At 41.8% G+C, this 24293-nt stretch overlaps 1 protein-coding gene across 7 annotated transcripts in view; it reads right to left on the bottom strand.

Moving 5' to 3' along the window:
• Positions 1-1038: 1038 nt before the first annotated feature.
• mdm2 (MDM2 proto-oncogene) overlaps positions 1039-24293 on the bottom strand; it is a 51745-nt gene continuing 28490 nt past the window's right edge. For 4 of the 7 annotated variants that reach the window (XM_072267438.1, XM_072267441.1, XM_072267439.1 and 1 more), the window contains exons 6-13: positions 21003-21053; positions 16074-16178; positions 13573-13640; positions 13130-13220; positions 8829-8989; positions 3770-3898; positions 3610-3693; positions 1039-3082 (exon numbers count right to left, since the gene is read on the bottom strand). In XM_072267438.1, coding sequence (XP_072123539.1) covers positions 2561-3082; positions 3610-3693; positions 3770-3898; positions 8829-8989; positions 13130-13220; positions 13573-13640; positions 16074-16178; positions 21003-21053 — 1211 coding nt within the window. In that variant the 3' untranslated portion in view covers positions 1039-2560. The remainder of the gene's footprint in view (positions 3083-3609; positions 3694-3769; positions 3899-8828; positions 8990-13129; positions 13221-13572; positions 13641-16073; positions 16179-21002; positions 21054-24293) is intronic. The other 3 variants (XM_072267443.1, XM_072267442.1, XM_072267444.1) reach the window with 3 other exon arrangements.

Here is a 24293-nt window from a genome sequence, read left to right as displayed (position 1 = left end):
TCTGCTCTCACTCCATCCTCTCGCCACCCCACTAGGGATAGGGTTCCCCTGGTCCTCACCTACCACCCACCAGCCTCCGGGTCCAACATATTATTCTCCGTAACTTCCGCCACCTCCAACGGGATCCCACCACTAAGCACATCTTTCCCTCCCCCACTCTCTCTGCATTCCACAGGGATTGCTCCCTACACAACTCCCTTGTCCATTCGTCCCCCCCATCCCTCCCCACTGATCTCCCTCCTGGCACTTATCCGTGTAAGCGGAACAAGTGCTACACATGCCCTTACACTTCCTCCCTTACCACCATTCAGGGCCCCAAACAGTCCTTCCAGGTGAGGCAACACTTCACCTGTGAGTCGGCTGGGGTGATATACTGCGTCGGGTGCTCCCGATGTGGCCTTTTATATATTGGCGAGACCCGACGCAGACTGGAAGACCGCTTTGCTGAACATCTACGCTCTGTCCGCCAGAGAAAGCAGGATCTCCCAGTGGCCACACATTTTAATTCCACATCCCATTCCCATTCTGACATGTTCCTCCACGGCCTCCTCTACTGTAAAGATGAAGCCACACTCAGGTTGGAGGAACAACACCTTATATTCCGTCTGGGTAGCCTCCAACCTGATGGCATGAACATCGACTTCTCTAACTTCTGCTAAGGCCCCACCTCCCCCTCGTACCCCATCTGTTACTCATTTTTATGCACACATTCTTTCTCTCACTCTCCTTTTTCTCCCTTTGTCCCTCTGAATATACCTCTTGCCCATCCTCTGGGTCCCCCCCCCTCCTTGTCTTCTTTCTTCCCGGACCTCCTATCCCATGATCCTCTCGTATCCCCTTTTGCCTATCACCTGTCCAGCTCTTGGCTCTATCCCTCCCCCTCCTGTCTTCTCCTATCATTTTGGATCTCCCCCTCCCCCTCCAACTTTCAAATCCCTTACTCACTCTTCCTTCAGTTAGTCCTGATGAAGGGTCTCGGCCTGAAACGTCGACTGCACCTCTTCCTACAGATGCTGCCTGGCCTGCTGCGTTCACCAGCAACTTTGATGTGTGTTGCTTCCGAAAGCTATCCAATCGAGTAGAAACACACTGCAGACCTCAAGAAGAAAATCATCTTTTCAAAAAGTATTCACACATGATGACTGTCCAAAAAATTTCATCAGAAGATGTCTTGTCTGGAGAAACAACCTTTTAACTCCTACTGAACAGAGAGAAAGAGGCTAACCCTACCATACATCAGGAATATTTCTGACATGACAGCAAGACTGCTTCAACCACACGGAATAATGGCAACACACAAACCCAGCACAATCATCAGAATGCTCATCTCGAGACCCAAGATCCAATAGCCCACAAGAACAGAACAAACACAATGTACCAAATCTGATGTGGTGACTGCCCACACACTACATAGGACAGACGGGAAGAAAACTATCCATGAGACTACATGAATATCAGCTGGCCGCAAGAAGACATGATCTTCCATCACTCATCTCAGTACATGAAAACCAAGGACATAAGTTTGACTGAGAAACTACAAAAATCCTGGCAGAAGTACAAAACATGAAATCAAGAGAATTTTTAGAAGCTTAATTCTCAATGGGAGACCCTATTAACAGGCATATTGAACTGAATACGATTTCTGAACCTATATTTCAGTGGGAGTGGGGCCGAAGGGTGAGCCATGGACACCCAAGGAACCAACGCTCACAATGATCGATAACGCGAGATATGGGCTAGCGGAGATCACTCAGCTATCTGGTTGACAGGGACCCAGTGGAGACTAGTGGCCAGAGTGACAGCCAACCAATCAGAACAACAAGTCAGGCCAATGTAAGCACAAGCAAGGCAGAAATAACACTCAGCTGCGCACTGATGATGTCACCTCGACTGGTGTTGAAACGTTTGCAACCTAATCTGCAGGCTCGGCAAATAAGCTTAAGAGCAAATCTCTATTTCTATTTTTGATCACAAATTTCTACATTTGATAATTATTCAATAAATATTTCTCTTTTAACAGTACCTAAATACCATAAGAGTTTTGATATATGAAAGAGGTACACAAATAGAAGTTCAAAAAAATTTCCTCACTGTCTTGGCTGTCTTTTCATACTATTATTTTGAATTGAGCTAGTTAGCACAAAAAGGTGATACCTACAACATTTCCATATTAATTTAGTTTAACTGAGCAAAACAGGATAAATGTGTAAATGAGAAAAACAAATTAAAACTGGAACACTTAATGTGTTTAATGCAATTAAATGCAGAGGCAAATATTCTTTCTCATTACCTCAATGGGATCCCCTTTTCTGGAAACAACTAACCAACCAAAATTAATTTATTATATTTTTAAAAAATCAAATGCAATCTTAAACATGGACCCCAACACGGATTGGTTATATCTAGTAGCACCAATGGACTAGGTTTTCCCATCAGATCAATGGTTATAACGGAAAATCATGACAATATAAATTTCACAACTTAAGCAGTTTATTCACCCAATTTTTTTTCCCCAGAAGTGTGCCTTATGCAAACTCAAACCACACTATTATAAATAGATTTAACTAAAATATGTCAACACAACCGTTTGGATTGGCTCTCTGCATAATGGGCACGGTTTATTTCTCTTCTTCAGTTTCTTTGCACATGCATAACATGCAAGAAGATGGCCAGTCCTACCATGAACAATACAACCATTCTTTGGTCGTGTCTGACATATAACACAAGCTTCAAAAGGTCCAGAATTATTGAGGTCTCTTTTCTCCCCCTTGTCTGCATTTTCTTTTTCAGTTTCTTGGCTGCAACAGCTGAAACTTCCAGATGTAGATGGTTGTGAACATTCAGTTTCTTGTGATTCTGAGTAATGAGAGGTTTCACTGATCAAATCTGAACAGTTTGACTCCTTTGACTCAAGCATCAATGCTTTGCAATCTGGAACATCAATACCTTCATTCTCCATTGTGTCACACCGTTTGAGTTGAGGTTTATCTGGAAGCCAATCTTGCCGAAGGGACCAGCATCGGTGACAGAATCGTGGTAGTGGAGGATTCAGTTCTTCACATTCAGAACATTTCCAATAATCCTGTAATCGAATTTTACTGCTGTGAAGCTAGTATCAGAGACAAGTATTCCATGAATATTAGTACCATGCACAATCAGTGAGGTACTGACTCTCACTGCTATGGGAAAAGCAAACTACCAATGCACCTTGCTACTCTAACCCATTTTAAAGAATATAGAAAATCACTGGGTTACTGCTGTGCAACTAACACATGACTGGAAACAACTGTAGGATGCCCACTATTCACTTGTTTAGTACCCAAATAAAAGGTACAAAATTTAAAGAGAAAACATTTAAACTTTAATTACCATTACTCACTGCACAGTGGTGTTCAAACTTTACTGGTATCCCAGCAGTATGCAAACTCAGATAAAAAAAAACTTAGTGTTCTGGGAGGCTTTCAAAACAAAAATAATGCGATAAGGATGGGTAGATGTGGGGAAACGGTGATTTTATATAGTGGCTGACAAAGGGGAAAAAGTGCTGCAACAATGCAAATCACACCCCACCCTTAAAAATAAGCATTTGTATATCACAGTGGAACTTACAGCTACAGATAATTCTGGATCAATTTCTTCAATAAAGGTGCCTTCATCACTGTCAGCAGCTTCATATATGGCAACTTCATAAACCTGTAAAAAAACTATCATGAGTACCTTTCATTATCAATGTTCTTTAAAATTGAGAAAAATGATGTTTGAAACTTGCCTCTTCATCAGTTGGGTCTTGTGAATCTTCACTGAAATTGCTATATTCATCAGAATGTATTGACTCAACCTCAAACTCAACGCTGAACTTATCACTGGAGTCCTCTCCTTCCGTAGCAAAGTTAAAGTCCTGCAACAGAACAGAAATCTAAATGCTAGTGTTCATATCAAGAACAAAAATCTCTCACTATATGCATTTTCACAGTATTGAGTTTTGAGCTTTGTTTCAAGTGAAATTCAAGAATGTTACTATTTACTTAATGCATTTGATCTACATATAACTTACGTTTTTTCCTTCAATTTTAAATAAACATCCTCCTCAAAAAATTAAAAGTGTGCAAATTCCACTATTACACACAGTTTTTATTTATTAGTTAAATTTTGATTGTGTTTTGAATCATTAAAAGCGGTTTCATGCACAAATTTATTTACAGTGTAATTATACTTCCAATACTAAAATATCTTTTTTTTGAATAACTTCTGATACATTTAAAAATCAACTTTGGGTTTTCTTGGGTCTGATTCAAGATTGCTAATTATTTCTAGTATACAAGTATAAAGGAAAACAAAATAATTGTTACTCTGAATCTGATGCAACATAAAAAAACTCAATAAGATGAAGGACACAATCAAAATAAAAACACATAATAAATATAAATACTTAAGTTAGCTTATATATCCCTAAAGTGACACCACGCACTTCGTGTCTGTGCACAAGGTGTCTGCCAGGAAATGATAAAATAGTGGGGGCTGGGGCTGTGAAGCAGTGAGTTACTGGATGGAGGTGTTGACCAGCCTTTCTGTTTGGAGAAAAGTAATTGTTTTTAGCCTGTCAATGGTGATCTTCACAATGCGTCTACTCAGGTGTTTGGCTGTGCAGTCATGTATGAGCAGAGTGTACAGCAATGGGCTCAACACACAGCCCTTGTTGAAGATAGTGGGGAGGGAGGTGCAGTTGTGCATCCTGACTATCTGAGGTCTGTTGGTTAAGATGTCCAACACTCAGTTGCGCAGTGATGTACTTAGACCAATGAGTACGAGTTTGTTCACCAAGGTCTGGTGAATAATAGTGTTGAATGCCGACATGAAATCCAGAAACAAGCATTCTGACATAAGTGTCCTTGTTTTCTAAGTGTAGCAGAGCCAGGTGTATGACTGATGCTATGGCATCTGCCATTGAGTGCTTCTGCTAGTAGGTATATCGGCAAATGCCCATCGTGCCATTACCAGCCGTTGAAAGCACTTCATAGTGATCAGCGTGAGGTAGTCGTTTAGTTCTGAACTTGTAGAGTTCTTTGGTACAGGGATAATGGTGGCTGACTTGAAGCATGTGGGCACAGCAGCCCGGACGAGTGACATGTTGAAGATGTCCATGAAGACATCAGTGACCTGGTGTGCACACTCCCTGAAATGTTGGCCTAGAATGTTTTCACATCATGCTACTCACCTGGGAGGGAGATAGCTTTCATGGCCAGTGTTATATCATATACTTCAAAGTGTGCATATATGTTGTTTAGAGCATCAGGACGGGAGGCATTACTGGTACAATCAATGCTGTTTTTCCTTGCGCAGTCAGTAATGCCCTTGATGCCCAGCCACATACACTAGGGATCATTATTGGACAGGTGTTCCTGAATTTTGTGAGCATAGGTAGCCTTTGCCCTCTTGATGCCTCAGATGTGATTTCTTCTAGCTGTTCTAAGAGCTATTTGTTACCAGGCTTGAAGGCACCATCCCAGGATTTTAATAAGGAGCGCATCTCAGCATTCAGCTAGATTTGAAGCATATGAGAATTTTGATTACCAGATTTTACTGACATTGAAGAACTGCGCAGCTTAATTTTCTCACTTCTGTTCCCAAATGAAACTAAAATAAGAACATTATACAGTTCATTTTTTTCAAACTTGGATATAGAGTTCAGTGAATTTAAAATAAAGGCATCAAAACTTATCAATCCATTTCCATTTCCCTAATTCCAAACACATAAGTATGTTCATGGCAGGAAGCCTCAAAGCTCAAAGTAAGATTTATTATCAGAATACATGTCACCACACACAACCCTGAGAATCTTTTTCTGCAAGCATACTTAGCAAATCTCTGCATCAGTTGTTGTATGTAGAGAAAGGCAGGAAAACCAATTCCAAACCCTACTCTGAGCAAGACGCTCATTCAAACACCAAACCATATGCCCACTTGTTTAATGATAAATTACCTTTTCCACCTTTATTCATATCAACCTCTCCAAAATCTGAAGTCTGCGACATGGCACTTGGAGTATTGTGTGCATTTTTGGTTGCCTATAGGGAGGATGTCATTAAGCTTGAAATGGTGCACAGAAGATTCACAAGGATGTTGTCAAGACTAGAACGTTCTAGTTATGAGGACAGGTGGGACATGCTAGGGCTGTTTTCCATAGAGCGTCAGGATCTGAGGGGTAACATTATAGAGTTTAAAAAAATCATACAAAGCCATAGTTAAGGACAGTTTTTTCCCTCCATGTAGAAGAGTCTAAAACTGGTGAGAATAGGTTTAAAGTGAGAGAGAAAGCTTTAAAAAGGAGACTTGAGAGTCAAATCTATCCCCAAGCAAAGGGTGGTACAAGCTGCCATAAGGAGTGGTAGAGGAAGCTACAATTACAATGTTCAAATGACATTTAGACAGTTATTTGGACAGGAAAATTTATAAAAGGATATGGGTCAAACTCAAGCAAATGGAACAAGCTCTGGTCAGAATCTTGGTCAGCGGGAACAAGTTGGGCACTAAGTCTCCAGTTCTACGCTATATAATTATGACCCTCTTTAGACTTGGGTGATCTCATTATATTCCTTATAGAGTTCTCCACTGTAAGGCCCAACTAAGTGGAGCCACGATGACCACATTCCATCCTCATGATCCAGGAAAAGCCAAAGAATTATTAATGGAGGTAATTTCCCTCAATGTTTGCTTTGAGGTCTGACACACAGACAAAATCTTTTAACCTTGGTGTTTTACTCTCAATGACAAGAGGTCACAGGTTTACGGTGAGCAAGGGGAATTTAAAAGGGATTAGAAGGGTTATTTATCTATACATTTAATTATTTATTACACAAATGGCAGTTTATATCTGGAATGTATTACCAGAGGAAGTGGGAGATAGATACAATCACTATAGTTAAAAGGGTATTTAGACAGACACTTAAACAGGCAAGGTCCTAATATAGGCAAGTGGGATTGGTGTGGATAGGTAGGTAAAGATGTTGGCACAGACATGGTGGGCTGAAGGACATGTTTCTGATCTGTACGTCTTCTTACCTTAGTTTTGCAACAATCCTCAAGTACATGCTGCCCTTCACCAAATAAATGCAAAAACAGTTTCTAAGCAGACATTGATGGCAGTAGCTCACCACCTATCCCTCTTGACCCATTCACTGTATTTAAGTTGTCAGATTCTTTGCCTGACATTTAGTTCCAATAATCTTCCTCCAAGTAAACATCTGAAATACTGAACCAATATTTGCTCATCATCTCAAACTCCAAACACCAATTCTAGTCCTCCTAGGCAATCAATCTATATGCCATCAGACTTCACCTCTGACCCAGAACTGACCTCTGCTTCCAGCTGTCACCAAGACTGCCCAATTCCATCCTGCAACATCATTCAACTCTGCCCTATCTCAGGACATCTGCTGCTCAAATGCTTCCAAAGCCCTACTGTTTCTGTCTATCACCCACTCCCATTCATCCATCATCCCAGAGCTAGCTGACAGCATTAGTTGAGTTTAAGCAACACTCCCATTTTAGCTCTTTTTTTTAAAATATAAATCCCTCCCAGCTGACAACACTAGTAAAACAAGGTGATCTATTAAAACTCCTCCACGCTATTACTCCAAGATACTGGTGTGTCTATCATTCTGACTACCTGCACATAACCAGATTTAAAACTATGTTTCACTGAGGAATGATACTTGAATAACACAAATCACTTCATTAACTATCAACAATTCTCATTCTTGTTTATGGGACCACTTCCTGTCCATTATTTAACACTACTCTTAAGCAGGAGCTAATACTAACAAGCAAACAATAAGCTTCAAGGCATGAGCCTTGTTATAACATACATATGTTTTAAATTTTGGGGCACTTTTGCAAACAAGAAATTTCTAATACAGCCTCAAGGGGGTTCGCAGAAGCAGCAAATATGTAGTATGGGATAGTCAGAAATGAATCTTTTTTGAGAAAGCCCAATTTCAACATCCAACTGATAGAATTTTAAGTAGTAGTCACCATTAAACATACAATATCTGCAAAAGTATACACAGAGATCTGCATTATAAATACAGGGCAACCATGCCTTTAGCGTAAAAAAAAAAACAAGGATTCTTTAATGATGTATTTTCCCTCCTTACGTATAGGCAAGAGCTATATCATGAGTGAATGAACTGACTATATCATTTCAAGCATCTGCTGTTCTTCAAATTTAGCACAGACCACATAACAGGGAAATTTTCTGTGCTCCAACTGGCACCAATTATGCATTGCTCAATTGCAAGAATCTTAAATAGAAAACAACTTATTCTAGATGACATCTAAGAATCCCGAGGGAAAACATATTTATGTAATTAAACCAAATACATGGTGCTCTATAACCAAAAATAAGTGGCATCTTTTTTGATATACAACTCTTGTGGCTATACAGATAGTGGCTGATATGATTATCAGTGTTTGTGGATCACTTTATTGATTGCAAAAGCTTTTTCAAATTTTTGTTGATGGATTATTAGAACATCCTTCTTCATAAATGCTATACATTTTCTTAATCTTCATTAAAATGATTCTGATTTCAAACACCTGTAACACTTAGTTTCTTCATAAAGTTTCCACATCTACTTTTTCTCCCAGTACCTGACCAATTTAGGAACAATATTAACTATGCCATTCCGGTACAGAATCAAATATATGCTGACAAAATTTTCTTTAGTAAAATTCATCCTAAATCTTGAATATTTAATAAAATCCATCCGAAATCTTGAATCTACCACTTGAACATGTAAACTCCAAAGATTTCAAACAGCTTTACGAACCAGATGGCTAGGAGAATCTGATGATTCGCTGTTTCCATGTTCACGACGAAGTTTACTGATTAGACATAAAGACAGATCATCCCAATGGAGAGAAATGCTGTCTGATCGGTGTCGTTTTCGACGTCTATTGTGAAATTGATCATCAGATGAAATTTCATTATCTAAAAATAAATTTCAGACATTAACTTTATATTGCTACTGCTGGACGAACAATTAAATTTTCTAATTAAATATAACATAGTAAATTAAGATGCTAAGTGCAACAGTGATTTAAGTCAAACAGTCTAATTAATAAGGAAGCCACATTGATCTAGTTTCCAAGCTTGATAGTCTTATGGAACTAGGGTATAAACTTTCAACATTTTTTCTGCCTAGATCAAAAACATGTAATCATAGATTACAAGCAAGATCAAAACAGTGATTTTCTTAAAAAAAAGACAAAATATAAAAGCATAGAACTAAATATAATTTTAAATTTGATAAAATATTTCTGTGCTCAAATTTACAAATCGCTAAACACTTCATAATTACTTTTTAAAACCATGAAGCAAGCAACATTTCAACAAGAACATACAGTTCTGTGTAACAGAATTCTTTGTTTGTCAAAGCATGGGCATATCAATTATTTATGCCAGAGAAATTGAACAGTGAGGCTGTAATCAGTAGGGCTTTGGATGACAACTTCACTCTCTACCAGCATCAACTTGTTTCACTGTGGCAGATATTTCATCTAATTTTCCTTGGGTTTCCATGTTAATCTTCAGGAGAATTAAGCTGTTGTTAAGTGAGCAAAAGGACAGTCTGACATAGGATGGCAGTTTTCAAAACCAGCTTACGTTTTTGGGATCAATACATTTTATTTATTTAGAGATACAGATGGACTAGGCCCTTCTGGTCCACTGAGCTGCACTGCCCAGCAACCCAGCTATTTAAATTAAGCTCTTTGACACTAGCATAATTGCAGGACAATTTATAATGCCCAATTAACCTGCTAACCAGTACGTCTTCGGACAGTGGGAGGAAATTGGAGCACTCCAAGGAAACTCACATGCACACAGGCAGGACGTACAAACTTTCTTACTAAGGACGCCGGAACTGAACTCCAAACTCCCGAGCTGCATTAGTGTCGTGCTAACTGCTGCACTACCATGGTGCCCAGATAGTAATAGGAATCTAAACCCAAGCCAGTATGTGAAGTACAGTAAAAGTCAAAACCTGCACATACTGGAAATGTGAAATAAAAACAGAAAATGCTGGAAACATTGATTCACCAGTTCACGTGGCATCACTGAAAGGAGAAACAGGTAATATTTTAGTACTCAGACTGTATCAGAACAGCAAGGACAGAAAACAATAAGTTTAGTATCAAGTAGCAGGGAATGCAGGAATAAGGGTGACTAGGTCAGAGATGATTCCTGCTGAGACTGAGGCCAAGGTCACTGTCCCATTAACCCATCAATGAGGTTGCTGCATCAGCAGCTTATCCCCATAATAACCTTGGTTATAAGCCAATTAGAGATATTATTTGTCCTTTGCCTCCCTACACTACCACATCAACAGCTTAAACATTAAGTTAATTTTTCTCCTTCCCAGTTCTGAGAACGATTCTTCCCTTGACACATTAACTCGGTTTCACTTTCCATACCTTACTTGAGATACCAAATATAGCTATTTGTAGCTAGGCATATGGGATTCCAGTGATCCAATCAATTAATACATTTCAAGCAGCTTGGTTCTGTTAATTTACTGTAATATGATTTTTCTGCTTTAAAATGGGGACTTGTTCTTTTGATGCATCCATTGCAACATAATGCCCAAATTACATGTAAACACAAAAGTTCTGTGCAAAAAAAGTGATCTAAAAAATTTCAATACAAGTCAAGTTTATTGTCATTTCAACTATAAGCTGCAGGTACAGTACACAGTAAAAATGAAACAATGTTCCTCCAGGACCCTGGTGCTACTTGAAACAACACAAAACTACACTAGACTACGTAAAACAACATAAGAACTGCACTAGACTACAGACCTGCACAGGACTACATAAAGCGCACAAAACAATGCAGGGCAGTACAATAATTAATAAACAAGACAATAGGCACAGTAGAGGACAAATTACAATAATAAATGATGTAGATGTCAGTCTAGACTCTGAGTATTGAGGAGTCTGGCTTGGGGGACGAAACTGTTGCATAGTCTGGTCGTGAGAGCCTGAATGCTTCAGTATCTTCTGCCAGATGGCAGGAGGGAGAAGAGTTTGTGTGAGGGGTGCGTGGGGTCCTTCACAATACCAGCTTTGCAGGTGCAGCATGTAGTGTAAATGTCTGTAATAGCGGGAAGAGAGACCCTGATGATGTTCTCAGCTGACCTCACTATCTGCTGCAAGGTCTTGTGATCCGAGACTGTGCAATTCCCGAACCAGGCAGTGGTGCAGCTGCTCACGATGCTCTCAATATATCCTCTGTAGAATGTGGTGAGGATGGGGGGGGGGGGGGGGCGGAGATGGACTTTTCTCAGCCTTTGCAGAAAAGTAGAGATGCTGTTGGGCTTTCCTTGCTATGGAGCTGGTGTTGAGGGACCAGGTGATATTCTCCGCCAGGTGAACACCAAGAAATATGGTGCTCTTAATGATCTCAACGAAGGAGCTGTCAATGTTCAGCGAGAGTGGTCGCTCCGTGCTCTCCTGAAGTCAACAACCATCTCTTTTGTTTTGTTCACATTCAGACAGGTTGTCGGCTCTGCACCAGTCGATTAGCCTCTGCACCTCCTCTCTGTATGCTGACGTGTCATTCTTGCTGATGAGATCCACCATGGTCATGTCACCAGCAAACTTGATGATGTGATTCGAGCTGTGTATTGCTGCACAGTCGTGGGTCAGCAGAGTGAACAGCAGTGGACTGAGCACACAGCCCCGGGGGGCCCCCTGTGTTCAGCGTGATGGTGCTGGAGATGCTGCTTCCAATCCGGACTGACTGAGGTCTCCCACTCAGGAAGTCTAGGATCCAGTTGCAGAGGGAGGTGTTCAGGCCCAGCAGTTTCAGCTTTCCAATCAGGTGCTGAGGAATGATTGTGTTGAATGCTGAACTGAAGTTTATGAACAGCATTCGAATGTATGTGTCTTTTTTGTCCAGGTGGAGGGTGGTGGCGATGGCGTCGTCTGTTGAGCGGTTGGGACATTACGTGAACTGCAGGGCGTCCAGTGAGGGGGGCAGCAGGGTCTTTATGTGCCTCATGACGAGCCTCTTGAAACATTTCATGATGATGGATGTGAGAGCAACAGGACGGTAGTCGTTGAGGCAGGACACTGAAGACTTCCTCGGCACAGGGACGATGGTGGCGGCCTTGAAGCATGTTGGAACGACGGCGCTGCTCAGGGAGATGTGGAAGATGTCAGTGAGAACATCACTGACATCTGAATTTTAATTCAAGACCAATGGAACACCAAAGAAATTAATTGTCAGCTATTGTTAAATACTATAATGCCGTGTTCTGTTTTGTTTTCTAACTTCAGGAAATGACTTAATTTAGTAATTTAAGATATAGTATAATTCATGAAGATACTAGTTTTAGAAGCTTATTTTCTTTTCCCCTGGGAATCAATCAATCTGATTGAGGTGATCCTGACGTGAAGGCAAATTGGATTAGACAGGTTACACAAAGCCATTTTCTCTGACAGGAAGAAGTGATCTTAAATTACAAGTAAGCTCTTTAGGATGTAATTTAAAGTACCTTTACATGAAAGATAGTAAAATCTACAAATTTTCTTTCCCCAACCACCTCCTTCCCTAATCTTCAAATAACTAAAAATGTAAAATTAAAATTTCACCTGGACTTTTCTTCAGTTAAGTTTTAAGTTGGACTTTGTACAGCTGCTTTGAAATTGTGGGATATTATTAGATCAAATCAGGAAATAGTTGCTGTAAATATGCCAAATAATTGTATTTTAGTACTAAGTATGTGCTTTACACTTTAACTTATTGCTTGGTAAAATACGTTGTTAAAATTCTTCCTAATTATCCTTTTTGTAATATAGTTCCAGGACTCTCTACCCTCCAACATCTTCACATTATTTGTGCACCAGCTTGGACTGTTTTGTTTATAAATCAATCAACTGTAAAGGGATGCATTGAAAGGGGTGGGGAGGAAGGATCCCACATTTTAATCCAACCTTCTATATCAAGAAATGAAAACTCATGAAATTAAACCCATTAATGTCAGTATCATGGTGAATTCAGCTATCCACTACTTCATAGGTTTATGAAATGCACTGGTTTACAAAGACTGCCCACCATTGTACATACCAGATTCACCAGAATTAGATCTTCTGCCTGGAACAGGAGAACAAGAAACATTGCAAGATGTACATGCACTCCCATCATTTTGCCTTCCAGCCTGCAAAGATACAACAAGCAATACTCAGTGGCAAATAAAAAAAAACACACAGAACATCAATGTTAACTGCACTGTTAAGATTAGCACTTCAGAATTCAAACTTAACTCAGAAATGTTTGCTCTGGCATGAAGTTAAAAATCACTGGAACATCATAGCAAAAAAATCCTAATTAAAATGCATTAGGTCTTGTGAGTTATAATGTTGACGAGCAGCTTACTTAGGCAAAAAAGACGTTGCTAATCTTCGAGGGAAAAAGGATCACAAATTTATACAGTCAGACAAAAATAGGATCACAAATTAAATGGATACGAAAAGGATGCCCAACAACTCAACAAATCAAGAAAATCTTACCACAAGACAATCTTCACCCCCAAGATGGTTGGTAATCTCCTTTCCAAGATTGAGATCATTTATAGCATCTACATCACACAGAAAAACTTCTGAAAGTTCTTATACTTAAATTTATAAATTAAACAAGACTTTATAAATGGGATTTCTTTTGCCTATGGATTATATTAGAACTTAACTGACAGTTTATACAAGTTAATAGAAGTCTGCATTGGCAATATAAAAGCAGTGTACTATTAGAAGGGATTTAAAAAATGTTTACACACAGGATAAGAATCACAGTCAGGACCAATATTTATTGCCAGCTCTCATCAGCCTTTGAGAAGTTGTGATGAGTTGCCGTCAAAATTTTTGAAGGTATTTCATAAATGGTTGTATAGGCAGCACGAGGATCTTTGATCTCTGATAAAGATGCAATGTTGAAATATTCTGAATTCAAATCCAGTGATGGCTTTCGGTGCTTGCTAGCTTTGCCTTCAAAGTTGTGAGTGATCCTAGGATTTCAAGGTACAGGCTTAACAGCATTGTGTCGTTGCTGTAGTGTACATTTTACACAATGTGTGTTACAGCCACAGTACACTAGAGGGAACTAACACAGTGACGTACCATGTGTTTTGGATATTTTATATTTTGAAGCTACACTCCTACATGGAAATGGGAGTGTTCCGCTGAGCCGCTTAATACCATGCAGATGTTGGAGCATCAACTATGGCTTCAGAATGTCAATATATTTCTGATATTTCTAGTATTTCCCAGCCAGATTATGGTGACCCTCTGTAAATGAAGAATGTCTAAGGAATGGTCTGAATGCAGAGATGGTCATTGATAAAGTAGGTAGATGGCCGAGGAAGACCTTTAATTTGTTGATGTTAAGATAGAAAGCATACTAACAGTAGTCTTTAGCATGCATTCTTTTATTGCAGTTCCATCAGGATGGTACTTCATAATCCCTGATAAGCAGCTTCACAATCATAAATAAGCAAGATTGGTCCGTGCTTTGTGTCAAAATATGATGGTTCCTAATGGCTCAGAGTACCTTTTAATGTTGATAGTTGAGTGTGACTGAACACAGAATCCACGAGTACTTCTGCACTAATCACTCATAAAATACTGCCAGGGATAGAAGTATCTGCAACAGGCGTATTGATGAGGATATGATCAAGTAACTTCTTTCACCATCTACTTCAAACCCTGCCTGGCAACTTTAGATTATCAGGGTGCAGGCATTTCTGTCTGTAATGATGTTACTATGCCACATTTGGTAACAGCTGTTGTGGCCATCCACTGAACAGGCTTTAATTAGATAGTAAAGTTATCAGACTAGTGTGTTAAGACATGGAATTTTCTATTAATTTGTTTGTAGAATTTAGACCATGCTGTCAATGTCAACATTAGTTACCCATCCTCATGTTAATCTCAATTTGAAGCAGCTGTTAGGAGACTGCCTTAATGGTGGGTCTGATTCATGAGAGAAAGTAGGGATAAATTTTAATGCTGTCCTTCCCAGCGCAAAATGTACAATCAATTAAGAAAATGAGAAACCTGTACATCTTTCTTTCTTAGACCTCTTCCCAGTATTGAAATTTTAGCCTTTTCAGTTCCATTGTGGCTAATAAAGCTGGTGTGGGAACTACAGACTGTTCCTTAGGTGGGGCAAATCATGGTTAATGGGGCAGAAGGATGGGTAGTTTGTGAAATCATCTGCTCATTTCAGTGCTCATGCAAGCAAGGGTCAGCACACCTACATGGAACACTGTCGCCGGAAAGCTGGATTCATCATCGGGGACCCCAACCACCCAGGGCATGCTCTTTTTTTACTGCTGCCATCAGATAGGTGCTACAGGAGCCTCAGGACAACACCACTAGGTTCAGGAACAGTTACTGCCCCTCAACCATCAGGCTTTTGAAACAAAGGGATTAACTTCACTTGCCCCATCATTGAAATGTTTCCACAACAAATCGACTCAGTTTCAAGGACTCTGCATTTCATGTTCTTAATATTTATTGTGTACGGGGTTTCTTCTTTGTTATGTTAAATGTAAAATGGCTTCTTTGTTATGTTAATATTTTAAACTGCTGCGTATGTAGATTAAAATGGCTTCTACGTTATGTTAAATGCTGAGAAGGTCTCTAGCTAGAAATTTGCTTGGGTTAATACAGAAAGCAGGGTGCCATTAGCCAGTGGGTGTCCATGTTATTCTTTCTTGGGGTGATAATGCTGTCTGATATGACTGGGAACGAGGGTTTTTTGGCAGGCCCTCGGACGAGAGACCAGGAGGATGACGGATGTGCCGGAAGGCACAGATCGATCACTCCGGGTGGTCCCGAGCCGTGAGTCGACAGGGTCAGGGTGGTCCCGAAAAAAATTCCTGAGCTCCAACCTGTGCACGAAGAACTTGAACTTTGATAAGTCTGGCGCTTTTTCCATTCCCCTTTTCTGTATTAAACTTATATTAATTTCATAGACTTAGCAATATCTATAAAGTGTACTTGGTAAAACGTACTGTGTGTGCTGGCTGATGATTGATGTTTGAAACTGATTTCGGTGGCAGTGGTACAGCAACCAACACAACCAGAAGTGTCCACGCGGGCGCCGGACGGGATTTCCCCTAGATATATACGAGCCAATATAGCTGAGCATTACAATTGTTATTTATTATTACTATTATTCTTTATTTTCTATTTGTACAGTCTGTCATCCTCTGCACCCTGGTTGGGCAGATTTTCATTGATTGTTTCTATAGCCAAGGAAACGAATCTCAGGACTATAGATTGTTGATAATAAATTTACTTTGAATTTTGAAAGGATGGCCTTTAGATTCTTAAAACCATCCTAAATGACTTTTTTTTTCCAGTGCCCATCTGATATTCTCTTTATCATGCATTATCATGCGGGGGAAGGAAAGATGTGTTTGGTGGTGGGATCCCGTTGGAGATGGCAGAAGTTTTGTGGAGGCTGGTGGGCTGGTAGGTGAGGACAAGAGGAACCCTATCCCTGGTAGGGTGGCGGGAAGATGGGGTAAGACCAGATGTGTGTGAAATGGAAGAGATGCGGTAGATGGCAGCGTTGATGATGGAGGAAGGGAAGCCCCTTTCTTTGAAAAAAGAGGCCATCTCCTTCATTATAGAATGAAAAGCCTCACTCTGAGAACAGATGCAGCGAAGGTGGAGAAATTGAGAAAAGGGGATGGCATTTTTACAAGTAGCTGGGTGGGATGAGGTATAGTCCAGGTATTCGTGAAAGCCCACTGGTTTATAATAGACGTCAATGGATAAGCTGTCTCCAGAGACAGAGACAGTGAGATTGAGAAAGGGAAGAGAAGTGTCAGAAATGGACCAGGTGAATTTGAGGGCAGGGTAGAACTGGAGGCAAAGCGGATGAAATCGATGAGTTCAGAATGGGTGCAGGAAGCAGCACCAATGCAGTTATCGATGTAGCGTAGGAAAAGTGTGGAACTGTCAACAGTGCATGCTTTGAACATAGACTGTTTCATGCAGCCGGCATGAAGCCAAACAAGCAGGCATAGCTGGGACCAATGGCTACCCCTTTTGTTTGAAGGAAGTGGGAGGATCCAGAGGAGAAATTATTTAGAGTGAGGACAAGTTCTGCTAGGTGGAGGGGAACTGGTTGGGTCTGGTGTCCAGGAAGAAACTGAGAGCTTTGAGGCTTTCATAAGAACATAAGAAACAGAAGCAGAAGTAGGCCATCTAGCCCATCGAGCCTGCCCCGCCATTCAATAAGATCATGGCTGATCTATCCCTAAACTCAGCTCCATCTCCCTGCCTTTTCCCCATAACCCTTAATTCCCCTACTATGTAAAAAATCTATCTAGCCGTATCTTAAATATACTTAGTGAAGAAGCCTCAACTGCTTTTCTGGGCAGAGAATTCCACAGATTCACCACTCTCTGGGAAAAAGAGTTTTTCCTCATCCCATCCCAAATCTTCTCCCCTGAATCTTGAGGCACTGTCCCTTAGTTCTAGTCTCACCTACCAATGGAAACAACTTTCCTACTTCTATCTTATCCATCCCTTTCAAAATTTTGTATGTTTCTTTAAGATCTCCTCTCATTCTTCTGAATTTCAGAGAATATAGTCCAAGGGGACTCAATCTCTCCTCATAAATCAACCCCTTCATCTCTGGAATCAACCTGGTGAACTACTGCCTCCTTCCTCAAGTATGGAGACCAGAACTGCAAACAGTACTCCAGGTGCGGCCTCACCAGTACCCTGTATAGTTGCAGCATGACCTCCCTGCTCTTGAATTCAATCCCTCTAGCAATGAAGGCCAATATTCTATTTGCCTTCTTAATAACCTGTTGTACTTGCAAGCCAACTTTTTGCAATTCATGCACAAACACTCCCAAGTCCCTCTGCACAACAGCATGCTGCAATCTTTCACTATTTAAGTAATAATCTGCTCTTCTATTACTCCTTCCAAAGTGGATGATCTCGCATTTACCAACGTTGTATTCCATCTGCCAGACCTTTGCCCATTCATTTAGCCTATCTATATCCCTCTGCAGACTCTCCACATCCTCTGTTCAATTTGCTTTTCCACTCAGTTTAGTGTCATCAGCAAATTTTGCTACGCTACACTCAGTCCCCTCTTCCAAATCATCAAATGTAAATGGTAAACAGCTGTGGGCCCAGCACCGACCCCTGCGGCACCCCACTCACCACAGACTGCCAACCAGAGAAACAACTATTTATACTGACTCTCTGCCTTCTATTGGTTAACCAATCCACTATCCATGCCAATACACTTCCTCCGACTCCATACATCCGTATCTTATTTATAAGTCTCTTGTGTGGCACCTTATCGAAGGCCTTCTGGAAATCCAAGTATATGACATCCACCTGTTCCCCTCTATCCACTGCACTCATTACGTCCTCAAAAAGCTCCAGTAAGTTTGTCACACAGGACCTGTCCTTTCTGAATCCATGCTGCATCTGTCTAAAGGAACCACACCTTTCTAAATGTTTCGCTATTTCTTCCTTAATGACAGCTTCAAACATTTTCCAGACTACAGATGTTAAACTAACTGGCCTATAGTTAACCAACACACATGAAAGTTGCTGGTGAACGCAGCAGGCCAGGCAGCATCTCTAGGAAGAGGTGCAGTCGACGTTTCAGGCCGAGACTCTTCGTCAGGACTAACTGAAGGAACAGTGAGCAAGAGATTTGAAAGTTGGAGGGGGAGGGGGAGATCCAAAATGATAGGAGAAGACAGGAGGGGGAGGGATAGAGCCAAGAGCTGGACAGGTGATTGGCAAAAGGGATACGAGAGGATCATGGGACAGGAGGTCCGGGAAGAAAAACAAGGGGGGGGGAACCCAGAGGATGGGCAAGGGGTATATTCAGAGGGACAGAGGGAGAAAAAGGAGAGTGAGAGAAAGAATGTGTGTATAAAAATAAGTAACAGATGGGGTATGAGGGGGAGGTGGGACATTAGCGGAAGTTAGAGAAGTCGATGTTCATGCCATCAGGTTGGAGGCTACCCAGTTGGAATATAAGGTGTTGTTCCTCCAACCTGAGTGTGGCTTCATCTTTACAGTAGAGGAGGCCGTGGATAGACATGTCAGAATGGGAATGGGATGTGGAATTAAAATGTGTGGCCACTGGGAGATCCTGCTTTCTCTGGCGGACAGAGCGTAGGTGTTCAGCAAAGCGGTCTCCCAGTCTGCATCCGGTCTCGCCAACATATAAAAGGCCACATCGGGAGCACCGGACGCAGTGTATCACCCCAGCCGACTCACAGGTGAAGTGTCGTCTCACCTGGAAGGACTGTTTGGGGCCCTGAATGGTGGTAAGGGAGGAAGTGTAAGGGCATGTGTAGCGCTTGTTCTGCTTATACAGATAAGTGCCAGGAGGGAGATCAGTGGGGAGGGATGGGGGCGACGAATGGACAAGGGAGTCGCGTAGGGAGCGATCCCTGCGGAATGCAGGGGGGGGGGGCGGAATGCAGGGGGGGGGGGGAGGGAAAGATGTGCTTAATGGTGGGATCCCGTTGGAGGTGGCGGAAGTTACGGAGAATAATATGTTGGACCCGGAGACTGGTGGGGTGGTAGGTGAGGACAAGGGGAACCCTATTCCTAGTGGGGTGGCGGGAGGATGGAGTGAGAGCAGATGTACGTGAAATGGGGGAGATGCGTTTAAGAGCAGAGTTGATAGTGGAGGAAGGGAAGCCCCTTTCTTTAAAAAAGGAGAACATCTCCCTCGTTCTAGAATGAAAAGCCTCATCCTGAGAGCAGATGCGGCGGAGACGGAGGAATTGCGAGAAGGGGATGGCGTTTTTGAGACAGGGTGAGAAGAGGAATAGTCCAGATAGCTGTGAGAGTCAGTAGGCTTATAGTAGATATCAGTGGATAAGCTGTCTCCAGAGACAGAGACAGAAAGATCTAGAAAGGGGAGGGAGGTGTCAGAAATGGACCAGGTAAACTTGAGGGCAGGGTGAAAGTTGGAGGCAAAGTTAATAAAGTCAACAAGCTCTGCATGCGTGCAGGAAGCAGCGCCAATGCAGTCGTCAATGTAGCGAAGGAAAAGTGGGGGACAGATACCAGAATAGGCACGGAACATAGATTGTTCCACAAAGCCAACAAAAAGGCAGGCATAGCTAGGACCCAAACGGGTGCCCATAGCTACACCTTTAGTTTGGAGGAAGTGGGAGGAGCCAAAGGAGAAATTATTAAGAGTAAGGACTAATTCCGCTAGACAGAGCAGAGTGGTGGTAGAGGGGAACTGATTAGGTCTGGAATCCAAAAAGAAGCGTAGAGCTTTGAGACCTTCCTGATGGGGGATGGAAGTATATAGGGACTGGACATCCATGATGAAAATAAAGCGGTGGGGGCCAGGGAACTTAAAATCATCGAAAAGTTTAAGAGCGTGAGAAGTGTCACGAACACAGGTAGGAAGGGATTGAACAAGGGGGGATAAAACCATGTCGAGGTATGCAGAAACGAGTTCAGTGGGGCAGGAGCAAGCTGAGACAATAGGTCGGCCAGGACAGGCAGGTTTGTGGATCTTGGGTAGGAAGTAGAAACAGGAAGTGCGAGGTGTGGGAACTATAAGGTTGGTAGCAGTGGATGGGAGATCCCCTGAGCGGATAAAGTCGGTGATGGTGTGGGAGACAATGGCCTGGTGCTCCTTAGTGGGGTCACGATCGAGGGGTAAATAAGAGGGGGTATCCGCGAGTTGTCTATAGTTAACTGTCTTTTGCCTACATCCTTTTTAAAAAAGGGGCGTGACATTTGCTGTCTTCCAATCCGTCGGAACCTGCCCAGAGTCTAGAGAATTTTGGTAAATGATTACCAACGCGCCCTCAGCACCCTGGGATGCATCCCATCAGGACCAGGGGACTTATCTACCTTCAGGCCCTCTAGTTTGCTCATCATTAACTCTTTAGTGACAGTGATTTTATTGAGGTCCTCACCTCCCATTTTGTCCATAACATCATTCTTCGGCACATTAGACGTGTCCTCCACTGTGAAGACCGACACAAAATAGTTGTTCAATGCCTCAGCCACTTCCTTATCACCCAATATTAATTTCCCCTTCTCGTCTTCCAAGGGACCTATGTTGACTTTAGTCACTCCCTTCTGCTTTACGTATTTATAAAAACTTTTGCTATCTGTTTTTTTATTTTGTGTTAATTTACTTTCATATTCTATCTTCCCTTTCCTTATTTCTTGTTTAGTTGTCCTTTGTTGCTTTTTAAAGTTTTCCTAATCCTCCAGACTCCCACTACTCTTTGCCACTTCGTACACATCTATATAGTACTAAAACTCACATGCTCTGTCTGTCTGTTTGTGACCTCCAATTGCACAAACGGTGCATTACAGCAGCACTTTTTTTGGCTAAATCGAATTAAAATGCACTAACTTACAGAATGCAAGCAAAATTCAGGGTTATATATTCGTATAAAATTGCTCAATCACCAAAAATCAACAGGCTGGCTTTTACCCGAGACCCGATTGGCCATCATGGAAATCGGGACGCGACAGCTGACACATGCGCACGGCCAGCCTCAGCAGTGAGACCTACTGGAGCAAAAGGGCAGGGCAACTCTATTTCGAGCTGTCACATTCTGCTAATCACCATCAGCATGTGCAGGACTGGGACAGATCTAACTGCCACCCATCAATGAGTGATAATTAAATCTTATTGTTACGACGTACTTCGAGACACCCACAAAACCCTTTGCTGCAGTCAAAGGACAGTGGTGACTATATCACATCCATTTAGGAGAGCGCCAACCACATCATCAAGAATAATCAGCATACTTTGTTGTTAGTGCTTTGTATCTTCTATCCAGCATTAGGGTTAAAAAAAATGGTCAGCCTAATTATGCCGCGTGGAAAGGGAAGGGGGACATTAATGTCAAGAGATAATGCCAAACATCGTCGGGAAGCGGCAAGGAGAAGGAAAGAACAAGAATCGGATAAGGCCGGGGCCGCACGACTCTGGGATCAAAGAGTCAGGACAAAAAAAGTTGAGAGAAGAAGAGACAGAGGAGGGGAGGCACGCACGTCTCCAGGATCAGAGACAAACAACAAACAGCAGAAGAGCTGAAGAGACATGGCATGAAAGGGCTGCACATCTCCAGAATGACAACAGGAGGCACAAGGGTGGCAGGTAAGCCAGAAATGATGCCATCAAAAGTGTACTTCATTAAATGAGCAGCTATATTTGCTTTGCTACGTGCTGTTCTTCTTTAATAAACTGAGGTTTTCTACTTCAGTTTCCAAAGCAAAGCGATACCAATAGCATTTAGGAAAAATTAATGTTCATTCTGGTCACATCAGACTGCACTACCCTTCTCTCAAAGGGTGCCCCAACGGGTCACTCCGTTGTCTAGTGCAGCAGTCCCCAACCACCGGGCCGCGGACCGGTACCAGGCCACAAAGCATGTGCTACCGGGCAGCGAGGAAATGATATGAGTCAGCTGCACCTTTCCTCATTCCCTGTCATGCACTGTTGAACTTTAACGCATGCAAGGTCATTACGCTCGCGTCATCCATGTCAGTGCAGGAAGAAGATCAAGTCCTCAAGCTTGAAATGACGGCGGGCAAATGTTTGACATAACATCTCTGCCGACATTCCGGATCAAAGTCAAGGCTGAATATCCTGAGATAGCCACGAAACCACTGAAAAAATTGCTTCCATTTCCAACATCATATCGCTGTCAAGCGGAGTTATCTACAATGAACGCAGCGAAAACTAAATTGCGGAATAGACGGGACATAAGGAGTATCGCCGTCTCCCATCACCCCTCGATTGCACCATCTTGTTGCAGGGAAACAAGCCCAGGGCTCCCACTGATTCAGCGATATTGGTGTGTTGAAATGATTTTATATGTTCATACGGGGAAAATATGTGCTGTGTGTTTAATATCCAAATGTTACTTAAAATGTTATGATGCTATTGACTTATAATTGACTTATCACTATATTCACGCACTGTGTTACACAGAACCTAAAATAACACTAATATATAGTAAAAGCAGGAATGATATGATAAATACACAGCCTATATAAAGTAGAAATAATGTATGTAGCGTGTAGTTTCAGTGAAAAGAATCGCCAAAAACGATTCGTAGAAAAAAATTGGCATGTACACACACGCGCAAGTCACGCATGCGCACACAGTTGCTCGCGCAAAGCTTCATGGTCATGGTAGTCTTTCTCGGGGTAAACAGAACGTATTGACTGCTACTCTTGTCCGTTGGCAACCCTTACCCACCACCCCCTCCCCCAACCTCGGTCAGCCGGTCCGCAAGAATATTGTCAATAATAAACTGGTCCGCGGTGCAAAAAAGGTTGGGGACCCCTGGTCTAGTGAGCTTTTAATTTCATACTACCTCTTATTTCCTTAGTTATCCAAGGCTGGCTCTCCCCACACTTAATGTCCTTACTTTTGACTGGAATATACTTTTGCTGAGCACTGTGAAAAATCTCTTTGGAAGTATTCCACTGTTCAACTGCCCTTCCAAATAGCCTGTGCTCCCAATCCACATTAGCCAACTCCTCCCTCATCCCGTTGTAGTCTCCTTTGTTCAAGCATAATACATTAGTTTTAGATCTAACTATTTCATCCTCCATCTGTATGCAAACTTCAGTCATACTATAATCACTCTTTCCAAGAGGATCCCTGACTACAAGATCATTAATCTTACCTGTCTCATTGCACAGGACTAGATCTAAGATAGCATTTTCCCTTGTAGGTTCACTAACATGCTGCTCAAGAAAGCCATCACGAATGCATCCTCAACACTTCCTTGACCAACCTGATTCATCCAATCTATGTGGAAGTTAAAATCCCCCATGACAACTGCCGTTCCGTTCTTACAAGCCTCAGTTATTTCTTGGTTAATCGCCTCTGCCACCGCAATATTTTTGTTCGGTGGTCTACAGACAACTCCCACCAGTGATTTTTTTCCCTTTACTATTCTTAATCTCTACCCAGATGCACTCAACACTCTGCTCCATAGATCTTATATTGTCTCTCACAATCGCCCTGATCTCATCCTTGATTAAGAGCGCAACCCCACTTCCTTTGCCTTCCTGCCTATCTTTCCGTATTACCTGATATCCTTGGATATTTAATTCCCAGTCATCTCCACCTTGCAACCAGGTTTCTATAATGGACACTAAATCATGCGCCTTGGTACTGATCTGTGCCACAGGTTCACTAACCTTGTTTCTAATACCACAGGCGTTTAGAT

Source organism: Mobula birostris, chromosome 9, assembly GCF_030028105.1.
Source record: "Mobula birostris isolate sMobBir1 chromosome 9, sMobBir1.hap1, whole genome shotgun sequence".
Taxonomy (NCBI): Eukaryota; Metazoa; Chordata; class Chondrichthyes; order Myliobatiformes; family Myliobatidae; genus Mobula; species Mobula birostris.
This window is presented reverse-complemented; position numbering and strand designations above follow the sequence as displayed.